Here is a 14,125-nt window from a genome sequence, read left to right on the forward strand (position 1 = left end):
TGAAGGGACAAAGATAGAACAGAAACTGGAGGGATGGACAACCAATAACTGGTCCCAAATTGAGACCCATGTCATGGGCAAGCACCAGTCCCTGACACTATTAATGATACTTTGTTATACCTGCAGACAGAAGCCTAGCATAACTGTCCTCTGAGAGGCTCTATGAGGCAGCTGTCTGAAACAGATGCAGATACCCATAGCCAAACATTGGAGGAAGGTTGGGAACTCTTATGGAAGAGTTGAAAGGATTGAAAGCATTGCGGGGGGAGGAACTCCACAGGAAGACCAACAGAGTCAATTATCCTGTAGCCCAGGGACCTCTCAGAGACTGAGGCCAACCAAACAGCACACACAGGCTGGGCCAGGGCTCTCAGAAAATACTTAGCAGACCAGCAACTCAGTCTCCATGCAGGTCTACCAACAACTGGTGCCAGTGAGGGAGGAGCTGTCCCTAAGGCTGTTGCCTAACTGTGGTATTGGTTTCTTAACAGGGCTGCTTCATCATACCTCAGTGGGAGAGGATGCCCCTAACCTTGCAGAGACTTAATTTGCCAGGGTGGGGGAATACTTGGCATGGGGGAGGGAAGTCCCACTCTTCATTCTCTCAGAGGAGAAGGGGAGGGGATTGGGAAGGGATTCTGGGGGGGGCATCAGAAGGGGACAGCTTTTGAGATTGTAATTAGTGAAATGTGTGTGTGTGTGTGTGTGTGTGTGTGTGTTTGTGTGTGTGTATCCGTCCCCATTCCAATCCCACTGGCTACATGTTGTACTGAGTGAAGCCACTACTCCAGTCCTGCTCACTGTGTACATCCTCATGCCAGAACCACAGTGCTGCCTTCCATGGCACCCAGAGACTCTCCTTGTACCCAGGCAATGTTACTGTTGATCCCAGGAACTGGCCTAATGTTTCCCTGTAAAGCTGCACCAGTTGACATTTACAAAAAAAAATCAGAGCCAGTCCATTATGTCACCAATTCAATGCTGCTACATGGTTCTTATGTAACTGCAATAGTGACTTTTAATTGTCAACTTGACATGGTCTACAAAGAAGAGAGTATTAGTGAGGGACTGTCTGGAAAGACTGAGACTGAGTTCACGTCTGTTAGAGACAGGTCTTGATTAGTAAATTTTAATTGATATGTGAAAACCTAGCCTGCTATGTTTACAACCATTAACAAAGCAGAGAATCCTGGAGTGTGTAAGTATAGCCAATGAACAGAACACTAATAGAAGGGTGTTTATTTCTCTCTCTGCTTTTCACTGGGGAAATGACATGTTTTAAGTCCCTATCTTGGCTTACTGAAAATGATGGGCTGTAACCTGAAGTTGTAAGCCAAATAAACCCTTTCTTCATAAAGCTGTTCTGGCAGGGTATGTTACCACAGCAACTGAACACAAGACAAATCCAGTTCCCACATCCATATCCCCACAATGAAAGAACCATTTGAAACCTAATTCAAGTGCATACAATCTGGTTTTGTACAACTTCCTCCTAAACTCTAGCAAAGCTGTCAGATGGTCCTCTCAATCACCACATTAAACAACTCAGCTGTACTTCGTCAGAAGCAGTTTAGTTACGTGACACATGAGAGCAAGTAGGAAAAAACCATCACCATAGGCACTCACTTAAACATGACCAGTCATCTAGAATCATAGGAGCTATGACTGCCTAGTGCTGTGTAACCTTTGCTGGTTTTTCTGGCAACATAATTAAACAAGCCTTTAGACCACAGGATGCATCATTGCAACAGGACTCTAGTACCATGGACTCCCAAGAATTTACCTGTAGCCTTTGATGTGAGCTTCAGATAACCCAGGAATATTCCAACTAAGGCTTTTTTTGTCGTAACCACTATATTTGACCTACTTTCTACTCCAAGTCATAGAGGTTCACCTGCTATTCTGTGGTCAGGAACCAACAAGTTCCCAGTAAACTGTAGACAGTCATGGATCTTCCTGCTGCCTTATTCAGTCTCAAGGAATGTTAGAAACAATTCTCATATAAAGGACACTGTTATTCCAGAATGCTTCAAATTGTAGAAGGAAGGAAAATATAGCTTACTGTACTGGCTGGTTTTGTGTGTCAACTTGACACAGATGGAGTTATCACAGAGAAAGGAGCTTCAGGTGAGGAAATGCCTCCATGATATCCAGCTGTAAGACATTTTCTCAATTTGTGATCAAGAGGGGTAGGTACCAGCCCATTGTGAGTGGTGCCATCCCTGGGCTGGTGGTCCTGGTTTCTAAAAGAAAGCAAGCTGAGCAAGCCAGGGGAAGCAAGCCAGTAATTAACATCCCTCCATGGCCTCTGGATCAGCTCCTGGTTTCTGCCCTGTGTGAGTTCTTGTCCTGACTTCCTTTGGTGATGAACAGCAATGTGGAAGTGTAAGATAAACTAGCCCTTTCCTTCCCAACTTGCTTCTTGGTCATGATGTTTGTACAGGAATAGAAACCCTGGGAGGGTATGGGGGACTTTTGGGATAGCAATGGAAATGTAATTGAAGAAAATACGTAATAAAATATATTAAAAAAAAAAAGAAAAAGAAACCCTGACTAAGACATTTGCCTTTATATATTGTTTAATTAAAAGGTATTTTAGAGATAGTAATTAAAAATATATTGGTGCATACTTTTTTAATTAAAAAGAAAACAATAGAATAAAAAGACAGCATAAACAATGCAAGGGAGATAAATGAAGGAACATAAAAATAGAATAGAATTAAATATTTATAAAACACTAGTGACCTAGAATAAATTTTATGGTAATTCTGTGCACATAGACACAAATTCCTACATGCATACACATAAAAAGACAAAAAGAATGAAGGTAAATAATAACTTAAGAGGCATCCTTTATATTAGAAATTGTGTACCTTGAAGTAAAAACAAAACATCAATAAAAGTAGAAAATGTCATATTTCTGAGCCTAACTAATATCATTTTAACAGAAGGAAAAACTTTACTAAAGATTTCAAATCTTATACAATCAAATAGATATGCTTGCATACATACACATAGTATATAAATGTATGGGTGCACAGGCGCATGTATACATACACACAAACACACACACACACACACACACACACACACACATTACCTCCAGGAAGCAAAACTTACTCATGTCTTAAGAACAGATATGACTTGGTTACATAACTCCAAACAATAGGACATGAAAAGGAAATATATTATTTTACTAGAGAAGAATCCAAGTTGAAAACTTATGTGATAAAGTGTAACCTCTGATAACTCAAATAATAGGTGACTTGTATAGCACCACACTCTTGGTATGGCAAGCACATATAAACTTTATAATTCTTCTCAAGACACAAAACCCCATTGTAATAATGACAGAACTGAGCAAACCTCGACAAAGAGCATGGACAGCTTTCTTCAGAAAACCCAGGCTAAGAAATGCAAGGACATAAGAACAGTTAGAGTTGGAGGAGGCTGGGAGACAGAACAGTTAAATGTAGAGCCCACACCCTGGAAGGTGAAAAATCAGACACCTAATTACTTCTGTACTTTCTCTTCAACATCATGCAGATATAAATTTTCTACTTATGCAAGTTATCTGTGGGTTTTGTGAGACCTTAACATTGAAAAACCTAGGCCACAAGGATAGGATCATTTCTCTATATTATATTTGTAACATTCTTCAAACTTGAATATATTTCAAACTTTACACCATTTTAAAAGCAAGCTCTTTAAAATAATGAAGACGATATGTTTAGTAGTATATACAAGAATCTAGGAAATGAAAAAAGTAGACGGATACATTTAACAAGTTAAATCACAAGCAGGTAAACTATCTAAATAGGCCCATATCCCACAAGGAAATAGAAGAAGGCATTAAAATACTCCTAGCCAAAAAAAGCCCACGGCCAGATGAATTTAGTGCAGAATTCTACCAGACCTTCAAAGAAGACCTGATACCAATATTTCTCAAACTAATCCATAAAATAGAAAAAGAAGGAACACTACCTAATTCATTCTATGAAGCCACACTCTGATACCTAAACCACACAAGGACACAACCAAAACAGAGAACTTCAGACCAATCTTGCTTATGAATATCCATGCAAAAATACTCAATAAAATACTTGAAAACAGAATCAAGAACACATCAAAGTCATCATTCACCATGATCAAGTAGGCTTCATCCAAGGGATTCAAGGTTGTTCAATATACAAAAATTCATCAACATAATCCACTATATGAACAAATTCAAAGAAAAAAATCACATGATCATCTCTGAAGATGCAGAAAAAGCATTTGACAATATATAACACCCATTCATGTTAAGTATTGGAGAGGTTAGAAATCCAAGGCCCATACCTAAACATAATAAAAGCAATTTACTGCAAACCAACAGACAGTATCAAATTAAATGGAGAGATACCTAAAATGGTTCCACAAAAATCAGGTACAACACAAGGATGCCCACTCTCCTCATATCTATTCAATATAGTACTCTAAGTGTTAGCTAGAAAAATAAGACAACAAAAGGAGATCAATGGGATACAAAATGGCAAAGAAAAATATAAAGGTATCACTATTTACCGATAATATAATAGTATACAAAAGTGACCCCAAAACTTCTACAAGAGAACTTCTCCAACTGATAAAAAACTTCAGCAAAGTGGCCAGATATAAATTAACTCAAATATATCAATAGTCTTCCTTTATACAAAGGATAAACAGGCTAAGAAAGAAATTAGAGAAACAACTCCCTTCACAATAGCCACAAATAATATAAAATATCTTGGGGTAACTCTAACCAAACAAGTGAAAGAACTGTATGAAAATAACTGCAAGTCCCTCTAGAAAGAAATTGAAAAAGATCTCAGAAAATGAAGAGATCTCCCATGCTCATGGATTGGCAGAATTAACACAGTAAAAAAGACCATCCTACCACAGGCAATCTACAGATTCAATGCAATCCCCATCAGAATCCCAACATAATTCTTCAAAGACACGGAAATAGCAATTCTCAAATTCATCTGGAAAGGCAAAAACCAAACAAACAAAACACCAGAATAGCAAAAACAATCCCTAACAATAAAAGAAGAGCTGGGGGAATCACCATCCCTGACCTCAAGCTTTACTACAGAACAATAGTGATAAAAACTGTATGGTATTTGCATGGAGACAGACATGTTGATCACTGGAATAGAAGTGAAGACCCAGAAATAAAACCACACACTTACAGACACTTGATCTTTGGGGGCGGGGGTGGGGAACTGAAGCCCTGAGGGCCAGCAGACAGAATGGAAGAATGAAAAAGAAAAAAATTTCCTTAAAAATATGGAATTTTGTATAATTTCAAATTAACCCCCAGAACAATTATTAAAAGAATAAGAAAACAACAAGTTAGCCAGATAATAAACTAATGCAAAAAATTGATTTCATTGCTATATAACCACAACATATAACTAGGAGGTTTAACTTTGCAATGGAAATGCAATCTCTAGAAAATGCCAAAGTAAAAGGTGACTGCATGATTAATCACCTTAGCTGGGAGGCTGAGGTTGACAGAGTACCATAATTTTAAGGGAAGTCTGAGTCACATAACACACAGCCTATGTCACATAGCAGTAGAAAAATATCTACTCAAAACCTCAAGAAAATGAAATAAAAAGAAATCTAAAAAGAAATCTAAATTATACACTTATGTCACACATATGTATATGTGCATATATATGTGTACATAAGGCTTTTATGAAGAAAAATTTTAAAATTTATGGATATGAATGGATCCCAATACACACAGAAGCATGGTGTTCTTAAAGTCAAGATTCTCCATGATTACAATATCAGTTTTAGCCAAAATTTTCTAGCGATTTTAGCTAAATAAGATATAAAAATGTTGATAGTTTGAAAGGAAAATTCACAAACTATTTCCAAAGAATATATTAGAAGATAACAAAGCTGATTCCATAACGCTGTGATTGCAACCACTCAGAGACTGAGGCAGGAAGGTTAAGGGTCAATGCTTGTTAGAGCTACAGTGCTCAAAGACAGTCTGGGAACTTTCCCTCATTCTATCTCCAAACAGTTCTGTGATACAGCACAGTGATGGAGAAATGCCTAGCCTGTGAGAGGTGCTGGGCCCAATGCCCAAGTGATGGTTCTTCTTTCTTGCCACCTGACTACATCTGGAATTAACTAAAATCTAAGGAGCAGGGTCCACAGGTGAGGGATTCTTTTCTTTTCTTTTTTTTTAGCTAAATCATTTAAAGTGGGAAGAGCCACTTTTAATCTGGATCTTTGGAAGTGGGAAGATACACATTTAATCTGGAGCACATTGAAAGGTAGCAAGGAAACTTGTTTTCCTTGCATGATTCCCATCACTCCTGCTGACAAGTCTGTTCCTTTACTGGTATAGAGCCTATGTCAGCTAAGACACATAGGGTGATGGACCAAACAACTACTTTATTCTTGAACTTTCTGTTGTCATTGATGTACCAGTTCAATCACAACCTGTAAGTCATTTTGATAACTCCCTCTCTATTATGTATCTGTCTGCCTACCTGTTTGTCTATCTATCTATCTATCTATCTATCTATCTATCTATCTATCTATCTAACATCTGTCTATCATCTGTCTATTTGGCTATCATCAATCTATCTACTCATTCTATAAGTTCTGTTCCTCTAGAAACCCTGACAAATACTGTAGTAATGTAATTTTTAAAGACTATATTGGAAATATATACATTGAAAATTAAAGAAACCAAAATGGTCCCAAAGTAGACAACAAGACAAGACATCCCTAACAGAAGTGTCTACTATAGAAATGTAATTAAAACAAACTCATATGGTAAGACAGATATTGCTGAACATAAGAATTAAACAGTCCAGTCTAGGAGATCCTTAGCACAAGCCTGGCTCTGCATGTCCCTGGTGAGAATGATTCTTTAGTCAGTGAGAACTTCATGCTATTACATGCTCTGGTGAAAACCTGCACAATCACAGGAACACATGCCAGCAAGGCTTAAATAGGAGACACGAGATTCGAATAGCTGAACAGACAAAGGAAAATTAGACCAGAGGCATGTGTAGGCATTTCAAAAAGCAGGAAGCAAGAGTGGCAATGTGAAAAGAACTCAACTTCATCAGAATTGAAATTCATCACAAAAAATTTCAAGTAACTGAACACGTACTTGAATGTTGCACAAGTGGCACTATTTCATACTTGTTATATTATCAAAACTTGAAGGAAGGAAAAGAAAAACAATTCAGTAAGAATAATATGAAAAAGAGAGCTTTGTTTACCAGCAGTAGATGTTTAAAAGGGTCAGTTATAAAGACCATTTAATTCTACTTTGTTAAATTGAGACTGTAATATGTTAGGTCCACTTTCTGACCATTCTTAGGCATGAATGAAAAGACTGCTTTCAATGGTGTAGAAAAATGACAACTATCGCAAGGATTCACTAAAGCAGAGCGAACAGGAAAGATTGGCTGTGGGCAGTGGGCTGTTGCTCAGGGATACAGAGCTTACAGGGCCAAGACAATGCAATCAAGGAGGGACATCCGAGCCATAGGAAGGCTTCATAAAATTGAGCTCTATGCTAGATAAAATCATATCATATCACACTTTGCCTGTGACAGGGAAGATGATAGATATCTTCTTATCATATATATATATATATGTCTTATCATAATATATATGTATATATTTATTAGAACATACACACATATTATGCCCTTTTCTCTAATATGTCCATCAGTTTAAGAGAGGTCCCTGGGGCCTCCCTCTACTAATATAAATTAGTTATTTTCTACTCACTTGAGTAAACGGCAGACCCTGTATGTGTTTCATAAAATTTGGAATTCTTATTCACAGCAAAAAATCCAAAACAGGAAGCAAGAAACATGAGTTTTAAGCTGTTCCTATGTACATAATTTGCATCAGCTTCCAGGCTTCTTGCTGATTTCTCTCACCTACATGTCTGTATCATGTACAGTGATAAACCCCAGCCATCTCAGGATAGATCCTATTTCTGCTGTTTGACATTATACACAGAAGGGAAAACACAAAGCAAACCTCAGGCACAGAGAAAAGAAATGTGGTGAAAGGATGCCGATGCTAAACTTAAAGTATTTCCTGTGCCTTGAAACACTTTTCTGTTATGTAAGACAAAAAGAAAATTCTTTTTTAACTTGCATTTTACCAAAGAAGTCACAAGGAATCCAACAAACACCATCAAGTCAAATATTTGAATGTTGCAGAAGTAGCACTGAAGTGAAAATTCTTAAGACCATTGAACCTTGACAAGCATATTCACATGGGATTGAAAGAGTAACATTGGTCCACACTATAGTAGATCATCTTTGTGGCTGAAATATAGCAGCCAACTGGATCTTAGATGCTGCAGGGAACCATGGTGCATGCCTACCTTGCACTCTTGTGCTGAATGTTAAATTCTGCTCTCCAGACTGTATGCCTTCCTCCTAATGACACTTGGGTTTCTTAGATCTGCATACATGTAATTAGGTATCAATGTATCATTTACATAATGTAAACCTGTAGTTACAGTTTTTGCGGGTGTGCATGTGTGTGTGTATGTGCATGTGTGTGTATGTGCATGTGTGTGTGTGTGTGTGCGTGTGTATATTATACATGTGTAAGTGACTTGTGAGTGAACATTTGTGTGCATGTCTATGGAGGCCAATATTTGATAGGGATTCTCTTGCACAGTTAATTCTCCACCTTAATATTTTGAGACAGTGTCTTTTTGGGTAGATCTCACTGCTTCAGATACATAGACTGGCCTGCGAGTCCACCCCAGCTTGAGATTATACAGCAGCTACACAGCTGCTTGTGATCTAAAATCAGGTCCTCCTGTACCATGGCAACTTTTTGCACTGAGCCATCTTCCCAGCTCTTTAAATACTGTTTTTTATTTCATTAACTTGACTTTCAGGGAGCTCAAATATAAGAGAAATGTCAATGGTAATTCAGATTATCTGGTATAGTTACAATCCTTTACATAACTTTTATTCTCCCTTTCCCATTTTATGCAGAAATACTCAGATACACTGTTTTCCCGAAGTGTGTAGGTAGAGACAGACAGACGGAAATCATTGAGTATGTGTGTGTGTGAGTCTTCTAATTTCTTTGTAAAAGGAAGACAGTCGGTGGAATAAGAGATGAACATGTTTGTAAACTTAGGTCAGCCAAAGTTTCCATTTAAATGCATATCACAGAAGCAACTTGAAAACAGCAGTGTTACACTCTGCTGAGACGCCACGTGTGTCACTCACTTGCATAGATCGTCTTCTGGATCTTCCAGCCCAAATCTCTCATCAAACGTCAGCTGGATCCGCACGTTTTCATCTACTGCCACTAATCTCCACACCAGCACCGTATTTCTTGGATATGTATGAGGAAACTTCGGGCTGTGGATGCTCCCATTACCAGAGATAGTGACAACTCTCTCATGCCGGGGATCTTGCACTCCTAAATCAAAGACACAGGCACAGACATACTGTTAGGACAGATAGAAGCTTCCAAACTTGCAGGCTTCAAAACATGCATTCAAAGCTTTCTATCTGCTTCAATAATACCTGGTGCTTTAGAAACTGAGCCAACAAAGCGATGTCACTAAGAACTTAGTATTCAAGTTTCTATCAAGCTGGATCCAATATAAGCTTAGAATTTCACAGCGGCTGGAATTGCTAAATGAATCCATGAGGGTTGTGAATTACACAACCCTCCAAACCAGTAGTTCCCAATCTGTGGGTCATGATCTCTTCGGGCTTGCATATCAGATATTCCGCATCTGAGACATTTACTTTGTGATTCATAACAGTAGCAAAATCACAGTTAGGAAGTAGTAAAGGAAATAATACTATAGTTCAGAGTTCTGGTGAGAACATGAGGAACTGTATGAGGGCTGTGGCATTAGGAAGGCTGAGAACCATTGTTCCGAGGTGCAATGAGAGAAAAGCAATGGCCTTGGGTTTTATTACAGAAGAACTCTTGTTCATCTAAAGCCAAGAAAACATGACCATCCTTGTACCACTTTTCTGGGACTGAATTTATCACTACAAAATCTGAATGCCCAAAGAAAAATGTACCAACAATATAATACCCCAGGCTCCCTGGCTGTAATAATTTTCTATCTGTAAAATGATTTATTTATATATCTTTCAAGCTATATGCACAGCCCCCAGATGAGGGATGAGGCCACCCACCCATCTTAAAATTTTGAACTCATAATTTTTCCTGTCCAAATAAAATGCAGGAACAAAAAAAAAATGGAGCAGAGACTAAAGTAAAGGCCGTTCAGAGACTGCTGTACCTAGGAATCGATTCCATCTACAGACACCAAACTCCTACATTATTGCTGATGCCAAGACATGCTTGCTGACAGGAGCCTGATATGGCTGTTCCCTAAGATATTCTACAAGCACTTGACCAATACAGATGCAGATACTCACAGCCAACCATCGGGCTAAGCCCAGCGACTCCAATGGAAGAGTTAACGCAGTGACTGAATGAGCTGAAGGAAATTTCAACCCCATAGGAAGAACAATATTAATTAACTGGACCACCCAGAGCCTGGAGGGAATAAACCATCAACCAAAGTGTATATATACATAGATGGATCCATAGCGACAGATACATATGTAGCAGAGGCTGGTCTTATCTGACATCAGTAGAAGAGGAGTGAGCCTTTATGCCCCACTGTAGGGGAATATTAGAGGGATGAGGCAGTAGTGTGTGAGTGGGTGGAGTACCCTCATACAGGCAAAGGAGAAGAAGGAGAGGGGTAATGGGATGGGGGGACTGTGGAATGGTAATCAGAGAGGGGAATATCATTTGAAATGTAGACAAATAAAATGATAAATAAAAATATTTAATATATGCTGAACTATATCTCAAAATACCTTATATGCAATATATGGTTGATAAATATAGCAATCTTGTCATATACAAATTAGTGGCTCTCAAAATGTAGGTCGTGACCCCTTTGGCAATCAAATGATCCATTCACAGGGGTTGTTTAAGGCCATTAGGAAACACAAACATTTACATTACAATTCATAACCAGAGCAAATTACATTTAGGAAGAACCAATAACAATAATTTTATGGTTGGGGCCATCACATGAGGATCTGTATGAAAGGGTCACAACATTATTAAGGTTGAGAACTACTGCTCTAAACAAAACTGCTTGATACTGAAATATTAGAACTCTATTTTCATAAACCCAATCAAAAGTTCATGTCTAAACTTTCTGTTTAAATTTTTTCACCTTTACAATTTATGATTTCATTAAGCATCATTTGACAACAAAAAAAATATGTGGCCTCTGTTCGTGGTCATAAGAATTGTAATTTCATTTAAGTTAAAATTGCAGCTTCAAAAATTTACATCAAAAAGTGAGGAAAATGAGGTGTCCCAGCAAACATATGTAATTTGCAGGTTTTCATGTAAATCTTAAGCAACCAGACCTATTACAGAAAAAGAAGAGGAAAGAGAAAAAGAAAAAGAGAGGGTGTTCATACCAGCAAGCATTATATTACCCTCTGCCAAAGGAAGATTGTACACTACAATTCTGTGGTTTTTACAGTCATCATTCCAAAAATATAACTTTGCTGGGAATGTAAGCATAAAACAAGCAATAAGTACTATAAAGAGAACCTGCCTAGTTTAATAAACATTTGATTTGCTTATAACCAGGGACCACCGCACCCAAACTACTAAGGAAACACATGCTTGTTGTCAAATGACTCAGCTACCAACACAAAATCTTGTAATGTGTATGAAATAACAAATCGTGTATGTCTTAGGCAGAAGGAAAACTACATGAAAGCAATGGTTCCTTTGGGTTTTAGAATTCATAATTATATCTAATGTCATATTATCTGGCCCAAACCTTCTTATGGCAACAGCATTATGATCTGAAGTTATACATCTGTAATCCCAGCACTCGGGAAACAGAGGCAGATGGTTCTCAAATTTTGAGGCCAACCTGGTCTACAGAGCAAGTTCAAGAGACACCTTATTTCAAATAACAAAAATCAACCAACCAACCAAACAAGCAAACAAACAAAACCCCAAACTAAAATGAGTCAATGTCAGGAGGAAAAAGGAAAGAATAGAGATTAATAATGTAAGCACTATAAAACTACTGGGTGCATATATGCAGAAGCAACTCAGCTCTTCATCATCCACTTGACTAGTTTAATATTAAAATTAAAGAAATCCCTTCTTATCCTCCATGAGTTATATAATACTGATCCTTTTAGAGGCAGATTTTCTATGTTTGACAGAGAATAAAAGATCAGGAAGATCATAAAATCAACAAAAATTGTAGCATTTCAACCTGTATTAGTGATAAAGATAACATTTGAGTGATTTATTGATAATATGTATCTCAAGACAAGAAACCGTCATTCTTGTCTGTTTGTCCCACAGATACTGCTAAGTACTGGTATTACAAGAGTGTGCCATCCTACCAGGTCTAATAAATGAATACTTTACCACAATATTTTCAAAAAGAATTGTATGATTGAAGTTTGATAAATAGAATCTGGCTTCATCTATGAACTCAAGTATGCTCTGAGTCTGTCTGGAAGAATCAAGCCAGTTATCAGCCGTGTGTCACGGCCCATAGGCTGGCAGACTTCACAGATGGCCTGTGAAATGTACAGCATGCTTAATTCCATGTACATGTTATTTTTAAATGCTCAAAAAAAACATGTCTTTATGAATCAGAGCATCTCTTACCAATCCTTATTTGACAAGCTCATGTAACCCACTAGTCTCATTTGTACTTTGCATTGCTTGTGTCTTTGGTGATGTGTTTACATGTTTCCTTTTTTCCCTATTATCCTTCCTTATCTTCATCTAGATGGTTTATTTACATGGCAAATTAAAAAGTTTATTGTTAAAAAAAAGTTTATTGTTAAAAATACTGGAAAACCTATGACATAAAACATGGATGTTTGTATACGTATGCTCATTGAGTCCAGGAAAAAAAAGGGTTTTCGGGTTTTTGTTGTTGTTGTTGTTTGTTTGTTTGTTTGTTTGTTTTTTGTTTTTTCTAGAAAAAATCAGAATGATGCCACCTTCTCCTTATTGGCTTCTTCAAAGGCAACCTTGTACTTCACGGCAAAATCAGCACTTCCTATCAATACTGTCCTTATAAAAAAAGTCCCACAAGCACTCTTGATGTCTTACATTCTGAATAAGGATAAATGCATAAGCTAATACCTGAGACAGGAACCTTAGTGTCTAGCTTTTGTTTTACCATTCCTTTTCCAAACCTACCATTTTGCTTTGTCTTTTAACACTATAGTGTAGTAAGATAGAGATCATTAACAAGGCTAGTGCCGTCTATCACTGTTTACAAGTCAGGAGAGCAAATGACATCTCACCAAGTGAAAGAAGAGATTGCTATATTTAGCACACCAATAATAATAATAATAATAAATTATTTAAGAAATGCCCGATTAAGGTTCTTGGACTTGCTCTAGCTGACTCACTTTTGTCCCCTCTAAAAGAAGTAAATAAGCAAAAGAACTACTCAGCCACTTTGAGACATCAGAGACTAAACAGAGCCTAGTCCTCTTAGCATGGTAAATAGTACGACTATCTTAGTATTACATGAGGCAGTATGACTAAGGAATATTCTGCAACCCAAACCGACCATGCGTGTAACCTTTCTACTGTGTGCTCACTGATTCACACTGTCAACCACTTTAGCTCTGTAAACAAAGGATAATGGACACTCCGGTGACTTTTTTTCTTTTCTGCCACACTATTACTTTCATGAGTCAGATAAGTTATGGAAATCTATAAATGTTACCTTGTTATAAGGTACAGACCTTATAGTTGTCACTAGCTATAACACCGTGATAATATAAAGAAAGTGGATCTCAGAAGATGGCAGAATGGAGTACTAAAGATTATTTCAGCCTTTAAAGCGTTCACCCTCAAATCCTAACTTTATAAAGCTTCACTCACCACAGTTAAGTTCAGACTTGTATGTTATATTAACTCATAGTTAATTTTCATAATTTGTACTTTATGTCTTAGCTGAAGTTCATCTACATAATATATACATGTACCAGCTGAGAACCTCCATCAGAAAGTACTAATTATT

At 37.5% G+C, this 14,125-nt stretch overlaps 1 protein-coding gene across 1 annotated transcript in view; it reads right to left on the reverse strand.

Annotated features, from left to right (window-relative positions):
• Pdgfc (platelet derived growth factor C) overlaps positions 1-14,125 on the reverse strand; it is a 176,694-nt gene that overhangs the window by 64,921 nt on the left and 97,648 nt on the right. The window contains exon 2 of the mRNA XM_021157831.3: positions 9,273-9,468. Within this exon, the coding sequence (XP_021013490.1) occupies positions 9,273-9,468 (196 nt within the window). The remainder of the gene's footprint in view (positions 1-9,272; positions 9,469-14,125) is intronic.

This window comes from Mus caroli, unplaced genomic scaffold (genome assembly GCF_978045245.1).
Source record: "Mus caroli unplaced genomic scaffold, Mus_caroli_1 scaffold_3, whole genome shotgun sequence".
Classification (NCBI taxonomy): Eukaryota; Metazoa; Chordata; class Mammalia; order Rodentia; family Muridae; genus Mus; species Mus caroli.